The 24,182-nt window shown below is 37.2% G+C and overlaps 1 protein-coding gene across 1 annotated transcript in view; it reads right to left on the bottom strand.

The window, feature by feature from the left end:
• oxt (Xylosyltransferase oxt) overlaps positions 1-24,182 on the bottom strand; it is a 59,337-nt gene that overhangs the window by 12,363 nt on the left and 22,792 nt on the right. Inside the window, exons 8-15 of the mRNA XM_083135516.1 lie at positions 18,840-19,016; positions 18,187-18,292; positions 17,441-17,643; positions 16,112-16,237; positions 14,617-14,814; positions 13,437-13,591; positions 7,440-7,604; positions 6,628-6,789 (exon numbers count right to left, since the gene is read on the bottom strand). Of these exons, the coding sequence (XP_082991642.1) occupies positions 6,628-6,789; positions 7,440-7,604; positions 13,437-13,591; positions 14,617-14,814; positions 16,112-16,237; positions 17,441-17,643; positions 18,187-18,292; positions 18,840-19,016 (1,292 nt within the window). The remainder of the gene's footprint in view (positions 1-6,627; positions 6,790-7,439; positions 7,605-13,436; positions 13,592-14,616; positions 14,815-16,111; positions 16,238-17,440; positions 17,644-18,186; positions 18,293-18,839; positions 19,017-24,182) is intronic.

A 24,182-nucleotide genomic window follows, 5' to 3' on the forward strand; every position in this document is an offset into this window, starting at 1 on the left:
GTACCGGGTGTTCCGTTCAAATCTCCCTAATTTCAATTAATCGTAGAAAAGAAAGTATGAATGATCGAGCAATGAAATTTCAGAGAATTGAAGAAAAACTCATAAATTTTATTTTCCACACACTAAAACACCTCCACATGTGCACCATTGGTAGCACGAACAATAAATATCCAGTTTGTATTCAACTTCTTGCCATGTCCTCTCCAACATGTCCCCTGTTACTGTTGCAATCGTATCACACATGTGGGTTCGTAACTCTGGGATGTTATTCACTGGAGTCGCAAACACACGAATTGCCTAGATGCCTGGCGGATGGATTTACTTGGGCTTCTCTGAAACCCCGCTCAAATTTCTTCTACCTTTTCCTCCGACACACAATGGCGAGCTACACCAGATTGTTTTAGGACCCTGCCGGTTGTTTGAAACTTACTAAACCACAGCCTAATTGATGTAGCATTAGGTGCAACTCCTCTGTACACTCGTCTGAAATTTTGTTGCAATCACAGATTTTGTCTCAGCATACCACACCACTGCCTGCGCGCATTGTTGAACAGTCGCCGTTTGTATTTATGCGACCGTGGCACTGCGTAGTGAGCAAATGGACAACTTCAAGTCATGAAAACAAAACTTGAAGATCTGGTTTTTCATTTGGTGTTACAGTTATTTCACAATTCATCGTACTTCGTTCACAGTAATTAATTGAAATTAGGGAGATTTGAACGGAACACACTGTATATTCAATGCAAAATTATTATGTACATCGTGGTTGTTTTAACAAAATGTTTAGAGGTATAATAACAAATACTTATTTAGAGAGTTTGCCGTGTTTGTTGTTCAACATGGAAACGGACGTTTCTAGGGAACTTAAAGAAAGTTTATTTTCACCCCAAAAAGTACTGTAAGTGAATTATACTAGACATTTCGAATTTCAAAATACGAGCATCAGAATTTATTACAGACGCAAGGTAGGAATTTGGGGGGAATGGCGGAAAACAGTTATTATCCAATTATGTTCAAAAATGTGGAAATGACAAAAGACGTAAATATTGCATTTTCAATTTAGTGTCACTATTGAATTCGTTTATGCGAATTAATTATCTTGAAACGGTTATTACTTACTCAGTTTATTATTAAGAAATTAGACAATACTATTTTGAATATTTGTACCTTATTAGAGCTCATACACATATAAAGTAACTTTCGAAACTTTTCAAATTAGCGAACTTATACACTTGTTCCCCTTCATCCAATACAACATGCAGACATTTTACCCCATCTATAATATGATTACCCCCACAACGTGGCCGAAGGTCACGCATGCGAGCATACAAGACCGCGAGTCCAATATATATAAAGCCCCAATCCCACCACTGACTGACTGACTCACTGACATAAATGTTCTCCATGAAGGAAGCCCCAGAGGCGAAAAATGCCCGATTACGACCCCCCATGAAATCTTACCAAAAGGCCGAGAAAATTAAAAAATCGCTCAATCAGCCCTTCCTTAAGGGTGAAAATGCCCTTTTTTCACGTCCTTAGCAACCGTTGCCACGGGCATTTCTTTTGCACACATTGTTTAATTCAATTCTGAATTGTCGAGATACATTATATTTCTCACAGATCAATAGCACACAGATGAATCAACTCATGGTTTTGAAAAGGTGCCTCAAACAAGGGTGACATCTACATAAAAAGATGATTCAGTCCAGATACAATTATGTATATATTGTTATACTCAATGCGTAAATATCTATATCGTGCTTTTTTTAACTAAATGTTTAGGAGGTATAATGACATGCAATTCCTTAGAGAGTTTGCCGTGCTTGTTGTTCAACATGGAAACGGACATTGCTAGGGAACTTAAAGAAAGTTTATATTCACCCCGAAAACTACTGTAAGTGAATTATACAGAATACTAGACTTTTCGTATTTCAAAATACAAGCGTCAGAATTTATTACAGTGGCAAGGTAGGAATTTGAGGGGAGTAATGGAAAACAATTATTTTCCTATTACGTTTAAAAATGTGAAAATGACAAAAGACGTAAATATGGCATTTTCAATTTAGTGTCGCTATTGAATTCGTTTATGCAAAACATCCAACTAATTATCTTGAAACGGTTATTACGTACTCAATATATTATTAACAAAATAGACAATAATATTTTGAATATTTGTACCTTATTAGAGAACAAAAATTTTTCAAATTAGCGAACTTATACACTTGTTCCCCTTCATTTTACCCCATCCATAATATGAGGCGTTGCAGATACGAAGGGCAAACTCAACAAATGTACATTGTGAGGGAAATGCGTTTCAAGTTGTCAGGCACAATGTGAACTCCACAAAACTTTGTTACAGTAGATCGGAATGTTTTACGCGTGATTTCCAAAGTTTTTTTGTGGAGTTCGCAGTGTGCTTGACAACTTGAAATGCATTTCCCTCACAATGCACATTTGTTGTGTTCACCCTTCGTATCCGTAACGCCTCATACAATTACGCCCACAACGTGGCCGAAGGTCACGCATGCCAGGGTACAAGACATGGCCAAAGGCCACGTCGAAAGTACGTGAGTCAATATATAAAAATGAATAGATGATTATGGGCTGAAACTATCAGGATGAATTTTTACACATATATTTGTATGATTATTGTCCAATTGAAATTATATTTGATATTCTATATATTCGAGCATATCATGCTCGAGCGTGGGAGATTCGATTGAGTATTTTCGAGCAAAAGTGGTCCACTGCAGTGCTCTATTTAACATTACTTACATGAAATTTTGAAACTTCGTATTTCCACGTTGCACAATATAATGGTTAAATCCTATTAATTTCGAAGCCGTACCCTTAGTGAATGAAATTAATAGGATTTAACCATTAAATTGTGCAACGCGGAAATACGAAGTTTCAAAATTTCACGTAAGTAATTTTAAACTGTGTTTACCGCATCTATCATGAATTTGTCATGAAATTATGAGAAATGAAATGTAAAATGCAAAATCAACTCTTAAACACAGAAATTAAAGTAAAATGGACTCCTTTACACAGGAATAAACTTGACACTGATTAGAAGGCAAATGCTCATTTTGTGTAATAAGTAGTTTATCAAATCAAATTTAGGGTATATTCACTATTTTAACACTGAAATGCCATTTTATATACAGGGAGGTTATTTCAGTCGTTCACCGCCAGAGTGACGGCCGTTCCGCGGACTCTTCATGCAACAGGTCCCGGCAAATTGCGTTCAGGAAGTCCGTAACAGAAACCGCTTGTTTTGTAATGTTTCCACTTTTCACAATTACAGTTACAATTACAATTGAAAGAAGCACGTACCTTGTCGCACGGATGCAGGAAAAGGTGTCCTCCCAAATACAAATATTTCTGGCACCTTATTTCTGACATCTAATCTTAGATTAGTCATCGCTACTTTATTCTCAGTTGTCGCGACAGCGCCTGCAGCTTATCGGGGGTTGGGTGAGTTGTCAGCCGCGAGAGGGCGCTTCATACTGCACGTGTCGGCAGTGATGCCAACCGTAGGGACATGTCCCTACGCATAGGGACTTTTCACTAAATTTCGCCCGCGTAGGAACGTAGGGACAGATTTTGCCAAATGAGGGAAAACGTAGGTACTTTTTTCAATCTTGGTAAATTACATTTTATGAATTTGTTTATCTGGATACTTTAGCGAGGAGGAGAAAAAAGAACTAACTAACAGATCTCCATCAGAATTTTGGAACATGTTATCGGTTACCAAAAACTTTCAAGGCAAGTTCCTTTTTGAAAACATTTCCACTCTCGCGAAAATAGTGCTAACATTGCCGCATTCTAACGCGGAAACGGAAAGAATATTTTCAATGTTAAGTGATACAAAAACAAAAAAGGGAAATAAAATGGGACCAAAATTGTTAAAGAATGCAGGAAATACAGCATCACCAACCAACATCTATCTCTTCACAGCAGCAGCATGTATGACTTCAAATAACATAATCAACAGTAAACGACTCAACGTTATTCATTAGGGGTGTGCTGGATTCTTTACTTTAAAAAGTCGTTAATTCTCGACGTTTTCTGCCTTGTAAGTTTCTGGAACTTATCGAAAGTTGTAAGTTTTTATTCTAGAAATGCAAAAACAATCACTTAAAGTGAAAATGACTTGTAAAATTCGAGATTTCCAGTGCTTTGGGAAATTTCGAACATTTCCCGTCCAGAAAATTTTCCGACTTGGTCGGGAAATTGCAAATTTTTCAGTCCCGAATGTCGGGATTTAAAAAAATTACCGTCCCGATCCAAAAAATTCTGTCCAGCACACCCCTATTATTCATTAAGGCAAGAATTTACAATACCGGACCCTTCTGTAATTTCTATGCTACGTCTTATACTCACGAAATAATTATTCGTGATTATTTATCTCAAGTTAACATGTTGGGGTGAGGGGGAAAAAATGTTCATTAACGTGTAGAAGTTGTAAAATAAGCTTTTCAATTCTCGCAATGATTCTCCGTATACAAGTATGGTAGCCATATTTGTTGATATGAACAAATTAAAATTAGTTACGCTGTCTACAGCGTTGCCACACTGTTGATTTCATACTTGGAGAGCATGGATCGTGTAAGAATGGCGGAAGAGAACAGTAAAAAAGTTGTTAATGTTGTACAGATTGTTAGGTGGAGTGTGCAGGAGGATGGCTGTGGGCTAATTAATAAACTTATGGATTTCAGTATATTGCCCAAAGAACGTGCTTACATGTGACAGCGACAATCACGATGTAGAAGAACTGATTTGATTACAGGTAAATTTGGCAACAGTACATCAATCATAAAATTGCAGGATACGAAAATGGCGTCTTCGATGATGAACGTTTGCCATTAAAGTGCTACGAAAATAATATTTTTTATCGGTTCGTAATCACAATTACCGCAAAACCATTCAGGAATAGCCCCACTGACCATTCTCGGTAAGTTTAGGTTAAGTTAGGTTAGGCAAACATAGTTAAAATTTGGGCTCGAAAAAAACATGCACGGGTAGCCCAACAAACCATTGACGGATAGCCCCACGAACCATTCAGGTACGGTTAGGTTAGGTTAGGATAGGCAAACATAGTTAAAATTTGGGGTCGTAGTAATATCAGGAATGTATATTTCGTTTTTTAAGTATTGGAAACACAAAATCTTCCGGTAAATAATAAGCAATCGTGCCGATCGCGGACCACTCAATGTCACTTATTTTGCAATTTCTACACGTGACCCCCCAAATTTTAACTTCAAATTCGTGATTAGGAGGCCTCAATTAGTGAGTATGCGAAATATTACAAAAAATCGGGGAGAGGTCCTGTATTGTAAATTCGCTCCTTCATTAATTGTGGAAGCACCGAGCAGAAAGATTTGGTAAGTAAATGTGTATATTTTATCTTCTGTTTGCATGCTCATGAGGTGTTTTTTTTTTAGTCACTTTACTTGGCGTAGGGACATTTGGTCAGTTGTAGGGACATTTTGACTACGTCTGTAGGGACATTGCCGAAAAATGGTTAGCAACACTGTCGGCTACCAGACGTCAGTGTACGTTCATGTTCACTTCTGTTCATTTATCAGTACGCGTGTTGCTTATACTGTGTTATTGTAATGTGCTTACTCGTGGCCAGTGCTTTATTGTGTGTTAATTGTTATTCATTCATTACTTATGTCGTTAAACAAATATAGTCTTGAACATAGAGTTTTTATGTACGATAATTACGTGAAAACGAATTCTTGCAGAAAAGTGGTCAGGGATTACGATAGACAGGATCTCTTGAACCTAAGAAACGTGTTGTATTGCTGTTGAAGGAAGTCATTTTCAACATCTCTTATAACACAGGAGGTTAGTGATCATCATTATTATTACTTTTAAATATCATTTTACGCTTTCGGTTTGCTTTATGCGCCGGGATGCTGTCTTCCCTTTCTGTCAACTGAGGATAAAGTAGCGATGTCTAATCTAAGATTAGATGTCAGAAATAAGGTGCCGGAAATATTTGTATTTGGGAGGACACCTTTTCCTGCATCCGTGCGACAAGGTACGTGCTTATTTCAATTGTAATTGTAACTGTAATTGTGAAAAGTGGAAACATTACAAAACAAGCGGTTTCTGTTACGGACTTCCTGAACGCAATTTGCCGGGACCTGTTGCATGAAGAGTCCGCGGAACGGCCGTCACGCTGGCGGTGAACGACTGAAATAACCTCCCTGTACTGCTTTTGATCCTGAAATGTGCTGAAATCTTGATCTTTTATTCACCACAAATATGTGACCCTATAAATTACATATTATGTAATCATAAAATCCAGTGTTTTCAGACAAAACTGATGCAAAATAAAAAGAAACTTCAATTAGAATCGGTGAAAGTGTCATGGAGGAATTTTGTGGACCCAGTGAGAGATCAAAATGTGGAAAATGTATCAGAAGGTATCGGTAAATAATTCCAAATGATATTTTTTAAATAAATTGTCATCGGTATCGACTCAGCCATAATATATATGCAAGCAATAAGTATAATTTTGTTTTATTGTGTTACAGTTTAATAAATGCATTCCCGGATTCCAAATATTTAATTTAGTATCCGTTCCAGAATGTAAAGTACAATGTAACATACCTGTGCAGTCTTCCTGTTGTGACATTGACAACCCCAATTTCTGACTTGGGATCAGGTGCAAGCGAACTCCAAAAAGTGTCCTGGCAAGAATCAAGATACGCACCTGAGCATATTTTCTTCTTGATGTGATGTACAAAGCATGTATCTTGAATGGTATAAAACCTGTTAGAGAAATGAAGCAAGTAATAAGAAGGTGTAATTTTAAAATTATACTAAATGTTTTGAATGGATTAATATAAAAATTTAATTGCTACTGATAAAGTACCACTATTACTGATACTAATCAAAAATAGCAAAACACAGCAATGAAGACCTTCAAGTTATTCATACATCTTCTCAATCAATGGCAAGTTAATAAGAAGAGTTTTTCTTAGACAAAAAAATTAGAAAATCACTTTATAAAATCAGTAATTGAATCATACTTTCATGTGTATATATAAAACAATAACAAACTATTTACAGAAATATTGGTCAGACATTTATCATGTAAATCTTGTAATTGTAAATCATGATTGTTTACATAAACAGCAATTCACTTTGTCATTAAAACTATATTTTTTGCATTTTTCTTATTTTGTCACAATTTTCTACTTCTTTTAATTAATCATCACAGTGGGAATGAATGACAATTAGATCAATCTGACAATAGACAAACACTGAAACTTTAGTAGCAAGATCACACAACTTAACTTTCAAGCTGTAATGTTCTGAAAGATATCAAGCACTGATATGCATGGAACACTCAACAATCCTTCATTCTTTGAGGTCTGATAAACCCTAACCTACACTAACTATGAGATTTGGCTGCACACCTTGCTGTGAGAGAGTCTATCCATTCCCTGAGGTCTGGTCCAAATCGCTTTGAATTAACAAGGGCCTTCCTAAGGAAGGAGCCCCTGTCCTCCGTGCTCAAGTACTTTTCATATTCCATTACATCCTGACTGCTGTAGGCCTGTCCTGGTCCATTATGAAGAAACCTGCAGAAACAATACAAAGTCAAATTGCGTACAATGTGTAGTGAATTTCATATGTTAGGACATTTTAATTAAAGCTTTCTCTCAGGTGACAATGTACAAACTGCAATGGGTAGTGTAGTAATACACACTGAAACTGTGGAGAAAAAATGCACCAGATAATATAGCACATTATACTATAGATGTTAGGGGTGAGCTGATATCAATACCGATTTTCACAGATATCGATACTTGAAAATTCAAAATACTGGTTAAAATTTGAGTGTAAGGATTCTACTCAAATTATATGATCAATTTACCGACACTTTTGCTTTAAAATAATCAAGAATTACATCAGATTATTAAACTACACATTATGTTATTACAAAATTCAGTTTTTTCACACAAAACTTGTGCAAATTAAAAAAAAACATTGAATTTTGCATAAATAATATCCAGGATAATTAGACTCCGCAAATTTGTCACAAGACATGAAAAACCAAAATGTCAGAAAAGTATCAGCCGGTATCAGTAAATAAATTCCAACTGATACTTCACGATACCAATAACACCGGTATCGCCTCAGCCCAAATAAACTGCTCGCCATTAAAAATGCAACACCCAGAAGGAGTAATCGGAATCGGACGAAATGTGCACAGTGAGTAGAGGAGAGGTGCAGAAGGAAATGATTAGGTGTTCAAGGCCGTCATGCGTCATGTGCGCCTGCCACGCCATCTGGTAAGTGGTACCTGTAGCAGGTCAGATAGGTGCAGAAGAGCAGTGAAAGTGCATGGTCATGAGTGTAGTGTGTTAAAATCGGTCAGCAATGCCACGTCGGGGGGTCAAAGGTTGGTATGGTCTCAGGGAGTGTTCGGATGCTGATACGAGCACTCTGTAAATACTGAGGAACGCCATTGGGTATAACAACTACCAATACTACCAACAAATCCTACCTCCACGTCCCCGAAGGCTGTTAGCCGCGTGACCCCTGGGCAATGCAGCAAAAAAGATCATACGGCCTGCGAAGCGGGCCGATGCTGTAGCAGACGGAGGAGGGTGAAGGCGAGTATCCAGCGCCTAAACTGGGTGTTATCAGCTAAGGGAGTAAACCCTAACAGAACACCCTGGTCTCATAAAAATAACCTTCCGCTAAAAGAGCTCAATTACAGAAAGCCGGATGGATTAATGGAAAACGACCTAGGCATATGAAAAGGAATAAGAAAGATATAATCTGTGTAGGAACATGGAATATCATGACTATGCTGAAACCGGGAAAAATGCAAGAAATAGCTGACTAAGTCTTAGCAACAAAGTTGCAGATAGTCGCATTACAGGAAGTAAGATGGAAAGGGCAAGGAGAAATTAAGAAAGATAAATACTCTGTGTATTACAGTTGTAAAGAAACTACGGGTCAGCACGGAACTGGATTCCTAGTAAAGAGAGAAATGGTAAAACATGTACTAGGGTTTGAAAGGTGTAGTGAAAGAATATCTAAACTTAGAGTGAAGGGAAGGTTCTGTAATGTGACATTTATAAACGTGTATGCTCCAACAGAAGAGAAAGATGATGACATTAAAGATAAGTTTTATGAAGAACTACAAGTAGTGCAAGATAAAACCCCGAGACATGACCTGATAGTCCTGTTGGGAGATTTAAATGCAAAAATAGGAAAAGAGGATGCATATAAAGAAGTAACAGGTAAACATACATTGCATGAGATAACCAATAATAATGGAGAATTAGTATGCAACTATGCTATTGCAAATAATATGACTGTAATGAGTACACAGTATGAACATAAAAAGATACATAAAGGTACCTGGGTGTCCCCAGATGGGAAAACTACCAACCAAATTGACCATGTTTTAGTAAACGAACATAAAAAGGAAATGGTGCAGGATGTAAAAACAATGAGGGGTCTGAATTGTGATTCGGATCATTTTTTGGTCAAGGCAGTAATTAAACAGAAATTAATACCTGTACGAAAAAGTATTCCAAGACAACAGATAAAATGGAATAAAAGCAATATGCATAGTAAAGCAATTCTGAAACAATATAGAAAAAAAATGAGCCAAAATTTGGAAAACTTTATTGATACCCAAGATATAAATGAAGATTGGAAACAACTCAAAGAAGTCATTCTGAAAACAGCAACTGAAGTAATACAAAAGCAAGATGGAAAACCAAGGAATGAATGGTGGGATAATGAATGTAAAATGGTAATAAATCAGAAAAATGCTGCACGACAAAGATGTTTACAGAGACACACAAGGGCAAATTGTGAAGAATATGAGAAAAAAAGGAGAATTGCCAATAGTGTATGCAGAAAGAAGAAAAAAGAATGGATAAATGATAGAATCAAAGAGATTGAGGAATACCATAGAAGAAAGGATTCAAGAAATTTTTTTAAGGCTGTGACATCTCATGTAGGGAACTACACTCATGCAACTTCATTATGTAAAGATGCATCTGGAGAATTAATATCTGAGAAAGAAAAAGTATTACTCCGTTGGAAAGAGTACTTTCAGGAATTATTAAATTGGGAACACTTACCGTCTGAAGATGAAATATCCGAAGAATTGGAAAATGATACTGAAACTCCAATACCAACATATGAGGAGGTAAATGAAATCATAAAATCCTTAAAAATGAATAAGTCACCTGGTTCTGATAATATCACAGCAGAACTGATAAGACATGGAGGTTATATGATAAGGAATAAAATTTATAATTTGATACTCAACATATGGAATACAGAGGAAATGCCACGAGAATGGTTACATGGTATCATATGCCCAATTTTTAAAAAAGGAGACAGGTTGCAGTGTAATAACTACAGACCAATTACGCTTTTGAATGTCGCATACAAAATCTTTGCAATTCTTCTACAAAATAGAATCTCCGAAATTACAGAAAACAAATTGGGCGAATATCAAATGGGATTTAGACCACATAGATCTACAGTTGACAATATATTCATACTGCGACAAATATATGAAAAATGTTATGAATATAATATCGAATTGCATAACATATTTATCGATTTTATGCAAGCATTTGACTCAGTAAATAGAAATATAATTCCTACATGTCTAAAGAAAATTAATGTTCCAAACAAACTAATAAGATTAATAAAGATGACATTACAAAACACTACAGCAGTAGTAAAAGGAAACAATGATTTTAGTCAGAAATTTGCAATAAATAGAAGAGTAAACCAAGGAGACCCATTATCAGCAATTTTATTTAGCATAGTCATGGATGAAATAATTCAGAAGTTGGAAATCAGAGGAAACATTTCAACAAGATTAAGACAGGTCGGTGCATATGCAGACGACATAGTAATTATTACAAGAACTAAGCAATCAATGGTGGACTCACTAGTGAAACTAAAGCAACAGGCAATGAAATATGGATTAATAGTGAACGAAAAAAAGACAAAATATATGAGGTGTACAAGAAGAAAAATCCAACAACAAAAAGAGGATATAGATACAATGCACATAGAGCAGGTACAGTCATTTAAATATCTCGGGTCAATAGTAAATGGAAACAATGAAATCGAAGAAGAAATTAAAGAAAGGATTGCAGCTGGAAACAGAGCATTTTATGCGAATAAGAGGATATTCCAATCCAAACTAGTTACCAGAAAAATAAAATTAAAGCTGTATAAATCCATAATAAGACCTGTGGTTACATATGGTTGTGAAACCTGGGTGCTGAAAGAAGATATAACTCGAAAACTAATGATATTTGAAAGAAAGATATTAAGGAAAATATATGGCCCAACGAGACAATCTAATAATATATGGCGAATAAAAACAAACGAAGAGCTTGAAATATTAATAAAGAGTAAGAATATAAGAAGATTTATCAAATCACAAAGATTGAGCTGGTTGGGTCACATTGAAAGAATGCCTGAAGAAAGAATTGTGAAACAAATTTACAATTGGAGACCTGTTGCTACAAGATCACAAGGAAGGCCCAAAACTAGATGGATAGACGATGTCAGAAATGACATAAGAAAATTGAAGATACAGAACTGGAAGAAATGTGTGTTGAGTAGAGAAGAGTGGAAGGATGTAATTGAGCAGGCCAAAGCCCATAAAGAGCTGTAGCACCTTATAAGAAGAAGAATGCCACGTCGTCGAATACGGCAGCGATTCCAGCAGGTTTCCCAGTTCGATCGTGGCCGAATTGTTGCATACCGTGAATGCGGATTATCCTACCGTGAGATTGGTGTCCATGTAGGACGGTATGCATCCACAGTGATCCGTGTATGGAACCAGTGGGTCCAGGAAGGCACTGTAGAGCGACGTAGAGGTTCACAACGTCCGCGTCGGATGACGGAACGAGAGGACAGACGTCTGATACGCATGGCCCTTACAGACAGAATGGCCACGTCAACGAGGATTGCGCATGAAGTACGGGATGTTTTACAACGTCCAGTGTCCCCACGAACCATGCTTCGTCGTTTGGCGAACCGGGGAATTTTTTCCCAGCGCCCACTGTTGCGGATTCCTCTGATGCTAGAGCATAGGCGTTTGCGTCTGAGATGGTGCCAAGACCGTTGTGCATGGATGGCAGAGTGGAATGCTGTAGAGTTCTCTGATGAATCCCGCTTCTGTATACAACATCATGATGGACGTACACGCGTGTGGCGGCACCGTGGCACTAGACTTCATGACGCTAACGCTAACCACGTGCCCCTGCTTCCTTGACCAGCACGTTCGCCGGATATGTCGCCAATTGAACATGTCTGGTCCATGGTGGGTCGCCGGCTGGCCCAACTCAGGTTTCCGGCACGTGATGTTGAAGACCTCTGGCACCATGTGGAAGCCGCTTGGGATGCCATACCGCAAGCAGACATCGATAGACTCATTCTGTCCATGCCTCGCCATGTTGCAGCAGTTATTGCCGCCCGTGGAGGCTGTACACGCTACTAGCTCCTTGGGGTTATGCAACCATGTTCTACGTGTCACATGTCACACCACCGAGCTCTAACTGTAATCATTTTCTTATCTTATTATGAACTACATATTTGCCAAGTTTCGTGTTTCTATCTCATTTCCTTCTGGGTGTTGCAATTTTAATGGCGAGAAGTGTAGATATATATTTTATAGCTACTAATATGTAGTTCTCCCTCAGTTTGCAAAACAAAATGATTGAACTCTTGCAGGTTTTCTAGGTACTTTTAAATAACAGGCCAATCCATAATAATTTAATTTAAAATAAATAACAATTTAAAATAATAATGAATAAGTGCTGTGTCTTCAACTTTGGTATGTTGATCAAGTGTATTTAACAGTCACAATTAGAAAAGTAGCGGAAAAGTGATGTAAAATATCCTAATTCAATCAACGTGTATATAACATGGCTGAAAATAAATTACAAGAAATAAAACAAGCTTTTTATGTTTGAAATACTCACACAAAAAAAATATTTAGGAGGAGAAAGTCAAGTGTCTTTTCAGTTTCCAAACCAATAAATAAAGAAAAAATCCAGGTGTATAAACTTTCTTTTCAAACAAAATTCTCTGACTTTCATTTAACGTTTCATTCCTAAGTTTATTTTCCTGTACTTTCCACATCAAGAGAGAACGTTGCACAAATTACCAAGAGAAGCTATGGTTTGACCTCTGTGGTAAAATAAAGATTGAGTTGGTGTTTTAAGTCCACTTTATACACAGTAAGGCTAATCGGGACTGGACCTACAGTTTAAAGTGGAATCCAAGCCACTATGTGACCGGGTATTGAACCCAGAACCTCTTGATTACAAGGTGACACACTGTGCCATCCGGTAGGCCTGGTAAAAGAAAGAAATGATGTGGTTCATAAAATAAATGTTACTATTTACCCTGCTTGCTGCTGAGAGATTTCAACTCCTGATATAAACTCAAAGGGTGATATTAGGAACTCAGTTTGAACAAGAACAACCCCATTATGTATCATCTTCACCGCCCACACTCCAGGTCTCAAAGGCTGCCGGAATCCTGGTTTGATGAAATTCACCTAGAATGTGAACAAATAAATTTACAATAAAACACCTTTCAATACTTCAGGACATTCATAATTATTTGCCACATTACAAACTGTCACACAGGGTTACTATGAAAGAAATATACACTTTTAAAGTTTTATAGAAACCAAAGTTCTTTGTCACACAATTTGTTCCCAACAGACTGAAGCATGTCCTCGTGAACACTCACAACAGATCTTTTACACTTACAGGAAGTGGAGGAACAGAAATTCTGTCTTGTATACAATCCCACAAGCAAAAAATCACAAGGCATTATGACAGTAGCAGAGTTTGGTAGTGCCAATTCCAAAACTGTAGCTGATGCAATGGATGCTCATGTGAAACTGATGTCACAAACAACTGCAATCCCACCTCCATGCTAATATACACATTGCATGCTGAAAAAACAATCATTATATCTTTGCAAAACATAGCCTTTTTTCTTTCTCATTTTATTCATTAGATGTCAGGCCATGAACGTTTTCCTGGTCAATGAATCTGGCATGGATTCCTTAGTCTACAGATAAACATAACTGTTGGAAAGTATGTATATATTGCCATTTCATTGTTCACACTCATATGTTACATGCTGAAAAATTACTCTGTTCTTATTAAGATACCATTCCAATAATAAACATAACTTTTTAGATGTTCTCCGACATATATTTTTTAAATATACAGCACTAGAAATGAGCACTATCGAAAGGTATTTCCAATATTCCACATACTGCCAAATAGAATGTTCATGGAACACTGTAAACACCATTTCTATTACCATGTATTTCAAGATTATGTACAATAAAATAAGCAAAATATATGCTAATATAATTTTATGCACAATGCACAAAAAATACACATGCATTCTACAATCAATAGAACAACGACAATTTCAAAAATCTACATCCAAATCATTACAATTCAAGATAGACATTATGTAAAATTTCTATTTAAACATTTTTAACTTATTTTTATCTGACTGTTAAACTATTCCAGTGTCGATTATGTACATGCAACTTACCACTGCAAGGTTCTCTATAAGAACATCTGAAGCACCTGCAATAGTCTGGGCTGGATCAACCCAGAGGAATGTCACATTTGCAGGGTCACCGGAGACAAACTGATACATTAGCGAAGGTTCAGAAAAAGGCCCAAGGGTCCTGAATAAATTACGAGACACATACTCCTTCTGGTCAAAATCTGAGCTAACTAGTAGCAACTGCAATAACAAAAGAAGAAAATAACTTAGAGTAAGTTATTTATGGCATTACTCATTTACACCTATGTCTAAGTACAAATCCAAATTGTTTCCCTTCTTCCAGCTAGACTCTGATCTAGTTGTTAACAGAACATTCTGCAAAACCAGGGACAATGGATTTAATGGTACCATTACTTTCTCATTAACGGCACACAATTGCACAATTTATAAGAGCAGTAATTGCAACACAATAAACAAATAATTAGGCAATAATTATCTTTACAACACATAACAATGAAAGATAACTTCAGCGGTAGCAAACTTATACATATATGCAGCTAATTTGCATTAGGGATATGTGCATACAAAAATTCTTATTTTTTTATTTCATGTTGCTTTTCTGCCACTTTTGGCTATCATGATGATGAGGATGAGAGAGAATTAAGTGAAATTGATGGAGGCATACTGACAAAGAATGCACATGATCAGGCTGAGACTCAAATTCAAGACCTTTGGGGACAAGATCACTTAGCATGCTTCACCACTGAGGCAACTGGTTATGACATTTTAAATGATGCACAATTTATCGTCAACTGACATTCAAGCAATCAATCAGATATTAAATGACAAATATTCCATGAAGTCCCTGAAATATTCATTGGATTGCTTAATTATTTTATGTAACCAGATGAATGCCAGAAAAAGAAACTACCAGTTTAGATTTTCTTTTTCATTTACAGAAGACCATAATTATATGTTTATGTTCATATACACAATAACAAATAGGAAATTTGAACACTGATTCAACAGAAAATTCATAGAACTATTTGGTGGATATAAATTATCATCAAGGTTACTAATAAACTTACGTCATTTGGCTGATACTCAACAGAGTTGTAATTAATCTGTCACATTCCTAATTTATATTTCTCGTATATGAACATAACATTAGAACAAAATCCAAAATCTCTCATTATCTGTATTTTTGTTATTTTACCTCACATTTCTCTATTTGAATGTGATAATACTGCTGGATGAACTGACCAAATAAATAAAAGAATGAAAAAAAATAAAAATGCAGCCTTGGGCAAGAGTTGACTGAAGCCTATGTGGGGAAGGAGATGGTAGTCTCTTGGACATACATATGGATTTCACTTGATTTTTGTTTCAAGTCCACCTTTACAGACATATAGGCTAATTGGCACTGGACCTACAGTTTAAATAGAGATCCGAACCACTATGTGCCTCCACCAGGTATCAAACCTGGCGAGCACGTAACCGCTACACCACCAAGGAGCCCTGATTTCACTTGACTCACCTTCAGTCTTTCAACCAATGCTGATGATTTGATTACTGTGAAATGATGCTTTGGCACGATCCAAGTTTCAAACTTTATTTTCTCTGAGATGCCACTGACAGCTGCTTCAAACAATACCAGTGAGCCCTGAAAGTGAAAAAATGGAAGAGCTAAACAAAATATAGATAAAAGAAAAAGATGGTCTCCTGGCTGCAGGGTTGCCAGACCAGTAAAGAAATTCATAGTGATTACACAACAGAGCGATACTTTGGTCAGGAGTATAGGGTTGGATGGATTGGGAGAAGATATGGGAAAATTATTAACTGGCCTTATTGAGAACTAAACTGAACTTCATGGCAGAAGCAGCCCATGTCACAACTTAGTGGCTGAGGTTGGTTGACTTTCAATCTTGACATTGAAGTTCCAAAGTACAAGTCCTAGGTTGGGCATAGGTTAATCAATTTCTTCTAATCACTCATCACTGCAATTAGCCAAAAGTGGCAGAAAAGCGACGCTAAAAAATAAAAATACACACAGTCCATCGAAGGCTAAGCCTGTCTAGCAGGTTTTCGTTGGCTGATGCACGGTCAGCACATCGAGTCTCATCACTGTCATTTTCCAGCTTTCGAGACAGGAGTTAATTACTACTGCTTGCAAGTAGATCACACCGAGGATCGAACCCACAATCACTCATACTAAAGGTGAAAATGCTAGCCATTACACTACACAGGAGCTACTCATTAATACCAAGGGTGAATGACGGTATGGTGAAAGTGAAACAACCTGAATTTTGAATGGGCATCCCCACAGATGTTGCCGATGGGGATGCAGACATGATTTGAGATATAGCAGGTTCCCATGGGGAGGGGGAGGAGAGAAGAGGACAAAGTTTTATACTGGAGTTAACATGTGTGGGGTAGCTGTGGTAATAGGAACACAGCAGGATTTGTACCTAAGGGTATTGCATCTATGAACATGAGGGTGATGGTTGCAGGAGTATTTCCCACCAAAATATACCTAAATGAAATAACAATGAAAGATATTTCCAAATATTAACAGCCTTACAATCATTTACTTAAAATTTGACAATTTAACAGTTTTTCAAAAACCTGCTTTGTAAATCATTCAAGGAAAAAGATTGCTGACTTAGCAGAAGAATATGACATTACAAAATTATCTAAATGGACAATCATTTCATATTTCAAAATAAATTTTATTTACTTTATTTACTGGTCAAACTATACAAGTAATGCACACAACCAAATAAAGATTATTATCAAGTTTTTTACACATTCCCAGGGAATAAGAGAATTACATTTGCAAATTCATCAATACATAGTGATTAACTACCTTATAATTATCACTTTGATGGTAGGATGTGACTTCCAGAACTTCTGTAGGATGTATGGCACATTTATGGTCAACATCTACCAACATTTTTATGCTCAATCTTGACAAACTGGTTGCAATGGTAACTAAAGCTTCATCTGGTGGAGGACTCAGATCAAGATGGTGGTAGGTGTTCTGCCAATAACTATGCAAGTTTGGAAAATCTGTAATAGAAAACACATTTTCTCTCAATGGAACAGAATATCTTATGCGAAATTTTATTAGTGTAATGACAAATATCAACCTTGAATTAGAAGACAATGTGTTTCTAAAACAATAAAACTTTCATGAAGAATGTACATAGAGACCAATATGAAATTTTGACTACTGGCAACAAAGTATCCATGAAAAAATTTACCAATACCTATAACTGGTACTATGCCCATACTGTTTGCTGAAAATGTCATTCAAAGAATACACGAGTTTTATGTGACGTGCCTGCCAAACAACATAGCATAAACCCTGCTTTTAAAATATACATGTGGGCTCCATTTCTCTGTTGAAGTTAGGCAAACCTATACAGAAATTCTTTACTTCTATAAATGCCATTCTCAGCATAATAATTTTACTCACCCCCTCTGACAAAGAAATTAATCATTATGAGTTGCTTTACATAATTCACTAATAGAAACACACCAGGGAAGTACATATTGTGAACTATTTTGGATTCCCAAAAAAAGGAGATAAAAATACTTAATGGAACTTACGTGAAGCATATGATCCATACAACCATTCTTCCACTTTTTGGATGATTGCTTGATTTACAACTGGTTCAAACTTCCGAGCAAAATACAGCTGCCTGTCCTCAGTCGCCTAAAATAAAATACACCAATGAGACCAAATGGTTTTGAACAAAAGTTCCAGAAATGTTTACACCCAAGAACATGGTTGAAAAGTAGCATTATCATTGTGCATAATCACACAAATTTTATGATCTAATCACAAGTATAGATAAATAAGTGAATCAATAATTATATAATGCTTTTATTAGTTGAATTAGTAAATTCACATATAATTTCTATATAACAACAGCAGGTGTTTTGTTATGCAAAGGATGACACAATTTGAGTGAACTTAATACTGAAAAGATTCTCTTGAGCTATCGACCAGGTGAGTTGTGGAATAGATTCAAAGCTTTCGAGCTAACGTCACTCTCATCTTCAGGGTCGATAGCCCGAAAGAACCTTTTCATCATTCGTCAAGTCTTACTTCGAAATTAATGATGTTTGACAGCGCAAATTACCACATGGAAGATAAATTCCTCAATACATTTGGATATCTTTTCCACAGAAACAAAATCCTTCCGTGATACTCACTTTTCCAGATGACCCTGTGAATATTGTTTTTCTTTTAATCATACCTGCAAGCGAGGCCAATCTTCAGACTTGAAATCATTCGGACTGCATCCGCACCAATCCACAACGTGTTTGTATTGGCACTTGCAACCTAACCTCCTCTTCCAGTTTGTTACATGGAGATTGTTATCAACATAAGAGTGGCAGAATTTGGAATTTCTGAGCACGGTGTGGAAGAAAGACTGCAAGAGAACAAAGGCATCATATTATATTATTCACTTACTTTCTTTAAATCTTGTGCTGAACCTACAAATTTAGTTCATTTACAAAATTGAATACATGGCATAAATAAATTCATTTAGAGCAGTCAGAAAGATGCATCGAGATTAATGCTCCAGATATTCTTGCATTTTTTTCTTTTGCTGTCCATCCCCTCCACCCCCTGACACACACACACACTCACAAGAGAGTGATAGAGAGAGAACTATTTCCTTCTTTCTTTATTTTCTCCCTTCTTTCTTCTTTCATTTCTGTGTTTTTCTTTCTCTCTCTCTCTTTTTTGTTCTTTCTGTCTCTCCCCCTCTTTGCAGCCACAGAGAGAAAGAGGGGACAGATGAGGAAGAAGGGGAAAAGAGGAGGGAAACCCTCTATCTTTCTTTCTCTCTCTCTCTCTCTCTCCCCAGTGGTGGGACAGAAGGAGAAGGGAGATAAAGAGAGAGAACCCTCTCTCGCATATTGGAGGAAGGGGAGAAAGGTAGAAAGATAGGGGAGGGGTGAGAAACAAGAAAAGAAACAAAAGAAGGAAGGGGTGGGTGATCTCTCTCTCTCTCTTCAATTTTACATTACCTTTCTGCCACTTTTGGCAATAGCAATAATGAGAATTAAATAAAACCCATGTCCAGGTCAGAACCTGAACATTCAGTAGCAAAAAATCACTGCATTCAGCCACCAAGTTGGATAATCTAACCACCAATTCTTGTTATTACCAACATCAATTGCTTGACAGGCTGAATCACTTCAGAGGCAGCTCAATGTGAACCGTTTCCAAGTTTGATGATTCAGCGAGTGTGTGTGTCTGCTAAACAAATAAAGGTCCCTGAAAATGGGATGAAAATGTTTGCAAAGAAGCTTTCATGGTGACTAGTGGATTTTTATAGTGAATGGTACACTTTTTACAGTTTAATTTTCCAATGAAAGTTTGAAAACAACATTAAGAGGAATTATACACTAACTACGATCCAATTATCATATTATCATCAGTATCATTACATGAATTTTTTTTGTTAAATTTATATGTGAATACATTGTCCATATCATTCGTGTCTGCTTATGCTTTGAATAAGTGTAAATTTCGGACATTTTCAATTTTCCAGCTATAAAACCCAATTAATATACAGTGCTTTTCGCGGTCAAGTCGTCCGTGGGGCGGTGGTTAGCATGCTGGGCAGTGAGAGTGCATCTGCTGGCATTTAGACCCACATCTTTACGCTGACCTTGGCACTGCATGCGTCAGTGCATCATTATCCAGATAGTTGGTGTCCATTTTGAACAGGTTTGTGAAGTGTTAAGGTGTTAACAAGTGTTTTAGATTGTTTTCTTTTAGTTTACGTACTACTGGTGCTTTTCTGCAATCTAATAACAACACTATACGTACAATTTAAAACAACAAATTATTATGTACGACTCTTACGTCATTACGAATTCTTGTATGGAAGTTAAAAGGCGTTTTGCAGCAGAATTCCAAGATGTTACTGTTCCACACAGAGACTGTTTGAAAGCTTGTGAACAAATTTAGGGAAAGAGGGTCTGTTCTTGAAAAGAAGCGAAAGGTGAAATGGCGTGCGCTTACTGAGGAGAAACTAGACAATGTTGGATCACGATTGGAACATACTCCTCAAAAATCCCTCCGGAGCATTGCACAAGAAACAGATATTTCCATGATGTCTGTGTAGTGAGCTACCAAGCTTTTCAACCTGAAGTCATACATTAGAAGAATTGAAAGAAGATATAGGAGAGAAATTGTAGCAATTTCAGAAGAGGAACTGATATGTGCGAGTGAAAAATTCCTAAAAAAAAATGCTATAAATGTGTGGATGCAGGAGGACACATTTCCAACAACTCTTGTAACAAGGTACGAGGTGTGGCTAGAAAAAAACCGAATTGATGTTGCTGTCGACAAACGGCAAGTGTGTTAAAGTCAAGTGGTGCATGAGTGTATAACGTGATATCCTGCCTATCGACTGTGATTGCCCCGGGTGCACGGTGCTCAGTTCCGCTGTAGCTTGTGGACGAAGTGGTCCGTCCGAAAAATGTTAGTTGTAAAAGTGGAAAAGGATACCAATGTGAAGTTTCTTATGAAACCACCACAGAAACTTATGGTTTGTTGAAGGAAGTGTACGGAGATGAGTGTTCATCACGCACACAAGTGTTTTGAGTGGTTTCAAAAGTTCAAAGAGGGACGAGAAGTGATTGCGGATGACTCGCATCCTGGATGACCTTGCACGTCAAAAATGGAATCAAACCTTGCAAATGTCGGTGAAATTGATTTGAAAAGATCGTCACTTGAGTATTCGAGCTTTGTTGAGTTCACAGGAATTGACAAAGAAAGTGTTTGTCAGATTTTACAACATGAACAAAGTGTGTTCGAAATTGGTGCCACGAAACCTGACAGTGGAACAAAAGGACACTCGAGTGAAAATTTGTGGTGACATTTTAACAAACATTGAACAAGACCCTACATTCTTAGAGACAGTGATAATCATGGGCATGTGTAAGGGGGGGGGGGGGGCAATTGCCCCCCCTAATCATGGATGTCGCAATTTATTTTTCACGGAGGGACAAGCAAGGTATTTTTCCATGGGGTATATTACCCTGATAATAGTGTGGCCCCCTCAAAAACACCACTTGAATTTGAAATTATCGCATAAATGTAAATTACTATGACTGAAATCAAATTATACGTGTGAAATATATACTTTTACGTTGACATTCGATTTCTAAGGGAGAGTATGGCCGGCCATCCTTGCCCCCTTCCAGAGGTCCATGTCCCTACATTATTATACTTTCACCTAGAAATTTAGTGTAGAGGAATCTTATCGCCGTTATTAAAAGATATTATACTCTTAAAAGAGAATCAAGTATTTTCAAGCAGATTAAAGTTCAAAGCAACTACGGGGAAGGGGGTGCAGTTGCGCAACCACAAGGGGCAATAGACATTTTCCCTCCCCAACCTTGGACGGAAATCAATTCTAGGGGGCCAAGGGTGTCAAACATTGAGGTAAAAGAAAGCAAAACTAGTAGAATCTAAGAGTAGCAGGACAAAAGGATACTCAAGATGGAATTAGTTTTCACGTCTTTCATGCATTATTTCTTCCAGACGGCCAAGAGCACCTGCAGGGGGCACAAAGAGGCAATTGCCACCCTCGATATCAAACTTTATACAAATACAATTCATAAAATTTTCTTCATCGGTTCGCTCACAATTTCTTCCTTTCTTGTAGTTCTGTCAAGTACAGAGCCGTAGCGAGGGGGCGGCGGGAGTTGGCCCTGGGCGCCGAACAATCTAAATTGAAGATAATTCTCCCATGAAATTTTTTATGCCATATTAAATCAACAATATTTACAGTTTGCAAAAATTCGGATCTAAAATTTTACTCGTTTTTTGTAATGCGTTGTAAATTACCAGAGAGAGAAGTTATAGCTACTAAGTACTTCGACTCTTGCTAATAAGCTTTTGTGTCTTAACCACTTGCCTTACGACTTTTTTTCCAAATTGATGTCAAAATTTTACACTTTTTTTAATTTTATATTTTACTACTACTTTACATGCAAAATTACATTAACAATGATTTTTGGTACAACAATCAAAAATAATCAAAATATTCTACTCCAAATAGGCATCCCTTTATTAACCCGAGTATACTCGGAGCTGTTAAATGTGATATAAATTGTGATATTTACTAACAATAATGCAACGAACAAAATGGTATGTTGTTTATGTTATAAATGATATAATATTGATTTCAAGGACAAAAGAAGTAATTATTCAGGATCAAGTTCTTGCCACACTCGTACAGACGTCAAACTAACATCAGAATGCGAACTTTTGACTGAAATATCATCACAGTCAGTTAGCGTTGTTTCACTGCCACTAGCACTTACACTACACTCTGATGCACTTATGTCTGTGCTTATATCACTCATTTTGCTGCCAAAAGGACGAGAAAGTTCCAACCGAATCAACGCTTCCGAACAATGCATTCTTGCAAGCAACCGAATGTCACGCAATGCAGAAAAGCTGTTGTCTTTCTTCACTTCTTGGTGCCTCAAGGCAGGCACAAAAATTAGTGCACGCTCGAGACATCTGTTGGCAGGACTTGCAACTAACTCCACCTACCCAATTCATCATGAAAGTTCCGCCCGACTTAGTACGGGCCGGTAAAAAAATTACATTCAAACTCCTCAGGTTTCCGAGATAACTCGGGATAATATTTTGCCGGAAGAGTACCACATCCGAGATAATTCGGGTTAGTAAGGCAAGTGGTTAAATGAATGAACACAATTGTTTGGAGAGAAAGGAGGGTGGCACATTTCAGAGACAATTTATTAATTTGTTATGGTGCCTCTATGTTGCTGCATTATATAGGCCTATATAATATATACCCATCAATGCAATGAAACTAAAAACAGTGAGATAAAATTAGGTTTTTCTTTCCTGACTGAACTTTCATCAAGGCTTTTGCCCCCCCCCCCCCCCCCCTCCCCCAATGAGAGGGTGTGCGCACACACCTATGGTGATAACCTGTGACGAATTGTGGTTTTTCACCTACAATCCTGAAACCAAGCACCAATCAATGCATTTAAAGAGCCTGAGTTCAACACGACAAAAGAAAGCTTGAATGAGCCAATCAAAATTCAAAGCTATGGTTATTGTTTTTTTTGACATCTGTAGGATTGTGTATGTTAATTGGGTACCCAAAGGTCAAACTGTCAAACAACATTATTACATTACGGTGCTAACGATCCTTCGTGAGTAAGAAGACGACGACCTGATTTGTGGAAAAGCAAGTCATGGATTCTTCATCAGGACAATGATCCTGCCCACATGGCATTGTCAGTCAAGGCTTTTTTTGGCCAGTGTTAGAACATCCAACCTATTTGCCGGATCTCGCTCCATGCGACTTTTTTTTATTCCCAAAGGTCAAATCAGCACTGTAAGGTACCAGATTTATGACAGTAGAATCTGTGAAAACACCAGAGCGATGAAGGTCATGAACATAGTTTCAGAAAATGATATCCAGCACTGCTTCCAGCAATGGAAGATTTGTATGGAGCGGTATATCGATAGTCAGGGAGTACTTAAAAGGGGATAATGTTCACATTGTACAAAATAACCAATAAAAGGTTTT

Source organism: Lepisma saccharinum, chromosome 14 (genome assembly GCF_977018435.1).
Source record: "Lepisma saccharinum chromosome 14, izLepSacc3.1, whole genome shotgun sequence".
NCBI classification, from domain to species: domain Eukaryota; kingdom Metazoa; phylum Arthropoda; class Insecta; order Zygentoma; family Lepismatidae; genus Lepisma; species Lepisma saccharinum.